We start from the raw sequence: 3,505 nt of genomic DNA, 5'->3' as shown, positions 1-3,505 counted from the left end.
GTGTGTGTGTGTGTGTATTTTTTCTGCAATATATTTTGAAATATATAGTTAGAATAAATAACAATAATAATAATAACTATAATTATAAGTAATACTTTTCTGGACATTTTCTAATGGGAGCTGTGTAAGTCATCTCCCCAAAAGTTTAACTAGGCCTTTTGACATAGTCCCACTACAACCTTTTTAAAAATATTATTACATTTGTGTTAAGTAAACCAGTGCACAAACATTATTATCAACGAAAGTGGCAGACATACTGTCATCTAACTGTATTCAGCCAGCCTGACATCATGGTGAAGTTGGATGATCTATTCAGGAGGGGAAATTTTGGCAAATCTGTGCTGGTGTTTCCATTGCTCCAGAAGCTGTTTTTGGTGTGAGCTGATATCTGAGCTGTTATTTCTGGAAGTTGATCAGCACACAACCTGTTTGTATGATAATGAATGTAGCTAGTTATACAGGAAGATGGTGTTCCCATTCTCAGTCCTGCCCACAAAATTCTGACTGCCCCCCCAGCCCAGAGAAGACATGGCTCTTAAGAAACAGAAACAGAATGTGTTTTTTTTTGGAAGTGAACTCACATTGTAGAGAATGTCCACCCATCCCTCCATGGTGATACACTGGAAAACAGTGAGAACAGCGAAGAGGATGTTGTCAAAGTTGGTGATGCCAAAGTTGGGTCCGGTCCAGTACTCCTTGCAGGCGGTGCCATTGCTGCAGGTCCTCGCCGGAGCCTCCAGGCCACAGGGGAAATCTGCTGCCTGCTCATCTACAGCCACAAACACACCGTCACATAGACAGAAATACACCAACATGCTGGGGTGTTTTTAGAGAAAGGTGCGAGTGTTTTATGTGAAAGCGCATGTCCTTATAGATACAGAAAAACATGCCATCTTCGGGCCCTGACACACCAACTAAGCAGTGTAAATATCATTTGTTCTTTCAACAGCGTCTTTAATCTGTCCTGTCCCTCTTCCTGTTTCCCATTTTTAATGATGAATACAGACTATTGTCGCCTGCTGCTGAGGAGAGTCATTTCCTCTCAGGCAGGTACAGAACGTACAAGCCGGTTGGCTGCTGGCACTATATTAAGAAAAAAAAGGCAAAGCTGTGAAGCAGGTCTGCCACTTGTCTTGAAAGGGAGTTGGAGCCTTTTTCAAAATGAGGTGTGAGACTGCACATTGGGCCTCATGCAAGAAATGATATACAAGAAATTTTCTCATATTTTTGCTCATACCCAGGATTTGTTCTTATTTTGTTTGCACTCACTCATTTCTGAGATTCACCATAGTTTTCATATTTTTGCTCTTCTCTTCGGTAAAAGAACATTTTATGGGTGGCCGAGAGCACTCTTACCAAGATAAGAGAAAAACATCTTGCTTTCACAGTCTGCAAATTGTTGTCCAACACAAAGAACAATAAGTTGTATATTTGAGGAACATTTAAAAAATGCATAAAAATAATTTAATCAAATTCATATTATGTAGTTATAATGATTACATTTCAGGGCTAAACAAATTCTACTATACTTGGTGCATAAATCCTAGTGACTGTAATTCCAGTTACAACTGAATAGAGCTGGAATGTAACTAAGTAAATTGACTCAAGTACTGTGATCTTTTTTCACACAAACCAAAAATATGAAAATATACATGTGCAGCTGAAACAATTAGACATTTCACATGTCACACAGCTGTGCCTATCAATGTAGTCAAAACACCAAGGTCTCGCCCCTGCAGTATCTTAACAAACAGATTTACTGGAGACAGTGAAAGACTCTAAAGTCCTCATGACATTACTAAATCATATCATCCATACAATTACTCATGATTACATTAACATTATTAGCAAATAATTATTTTCTACGACATTGATTAATTTAAAAAATAATTTGCTACTATTTCTTTCTTATGTGGCTTTAAATGCAAAAAAAAAAACATGTGCTGAGCACATCATGCTTCACCATATACTGTATTTATAAGAAATTGCTTCTTTTTCTTTTAATTATGTTGATTTATTAAATTTATATAAACCTTTTTCCATGTATAGTTTTAATAAATTTACTTAAAATCACATTTACTTTGTTTAAGTTTAGTAAACCGTGGGCCTACAGCAGTTTTACTACTGCTGAAGTTATTCTTCTTCTTCCAACCTTTTTTGGTGTCATGTCTCCAGTCTCGTTCATGTATCAGAGTCTTTGCACACGGCACTAAACCTGCTCTTATATAGTGTTTAGGAGGTGATACTTGTGCTGACAGGTGACTTATGATCAAGCAGGAATTATCATTGACCACACCTGGGCAGAGCAGATTTGGGTGGTTTAGAACATTTGGTGCATTTGGAGTTCTCTTATATTTCTTCTTACCAAAAAATTGAGAGAAAATATGAGAGAATGTTGCTGCATGAAGCCCAATGTGCTTTGCAGAAACCTTGACAGATGAGCAGAAATGAATTAAAATTTATTGCACTATACAATTATTAAAAAATGCCTCAGCTGTATGTCCTGAACCATAAAATTGTTACAATTCATTTAATAGTTAATATTCATCTCCTGTCCTCCTCCTGCTTACCTGTGTCAATTCTGAAGCAGGTGCGATGGAACTTGCCCATGTAGAAGTCGAGGCCGATGATGGCGAACATTAGGATGGCAAAGAAGAGCAGCAAGCCGATCTGCAGCAGAGGTACCATGGCTTTCATTATGGACTTCAACACCACCTGCAGACCTGATGCAGACAAGAGAACCAGGTTTTTGAAAAATGTGGTTTTGTTATTTTTTGACGTTACCTTTATCGGAGAACAAAAGTATGAGGACAGACAAGAAACACAGAGAGAGAGAGAACCTCGTCTGTTGACACAATGATGGCTGGTCGCATCTCGTACTACAGGTAAATGGTAAGGTAAAATATTTTTCTGAAAACATTTCAGGAGAGAAATATACATCTCAGGAACAGAATCTTGGTTTATATTCATTTAGCGCTGCTAAGTTTTACTTTTTGATCTCTGTTTTTTCTGCCTCCATTTTCACTGTGCAGGAAGCAGTATGGTGTCCACTTCCTGCTCATGGACTCTCACCATCACAGCAAAACAGGATGTTAAAATACATTTCTGAAAACATTCTAGGAGAGAAATTGGCAGTGCAGTAGCACAATCCTTGATCAGCACTGCCTAGATTTACTGTTCACTCTGAGTTTGATGAACAGAGAGAGGGGCAGGTGTGTCTCTTGATCTGCTTCTGTACTCTTTGTGACTGCAGCGGAAGGGTTGGCGGGCTATACGAAAATGCAAAAGTACAGCCTGCACTTTAAGCCACAGCCCCAAGAGCCAACGAAACTCCACCTGATGACGTATTTTTAGTCATTTGCCAGTCATTCAGTGGACCAGCAGATATGATAATTACGATCAATGTGTAGTGAAATGCCTGGCCTGCAAAGCTGCAAGAACAACATCCTGATGCATTCATGATCATTACAGGAGATTTTAACCATGCATCACTGGACAAAACTCT

General features: G+C 38.6%; 1 protein-coding gene across 1 annotated transcript; it reads right to left on the bottom strand.

The window, feature by feature from the left end:
- Nucleotides 1-581: 581 nt before the first annotated feature.
- Nucleotides 582-2,723, bottom strand: LOC121940924 (voltage-dependent N-type calcium channel subunit alpha-1B-like; the record flags this gene model as incomplete). The annotated part of the gene is made up of 2 exons (XM_042483598.1): nucleotides 582-769; nucleotides 2,571-2,723. Coding segments are annotated over 2 exons (341 nt in total), but the record flags the coding sequence as incomplete, so codon positions are not given.
- Nucleotides 2,724-3,505: the final 782 nt, after the last annotated feature.

Source organism: Plectropomus leopardus, unplaced genomic scaffold, assembly GCF_008729295.1.
Source record: "Plectropomus leopardus isolate mb unplaced genomic scaffold, YSFRI_Pleo_2.0 unplaced_scaffold9887, whole genome shotgun sequence".
Lineage (NCBI taxonomy): Eukaryota > Metazoa > Chordata > Actinopteri > Perciformes > Serranidae > Plectropomus > Plectropomus leopardus.
This window is presented reverse-complemented; position numbering and strand designations above follow the sequence as displayed.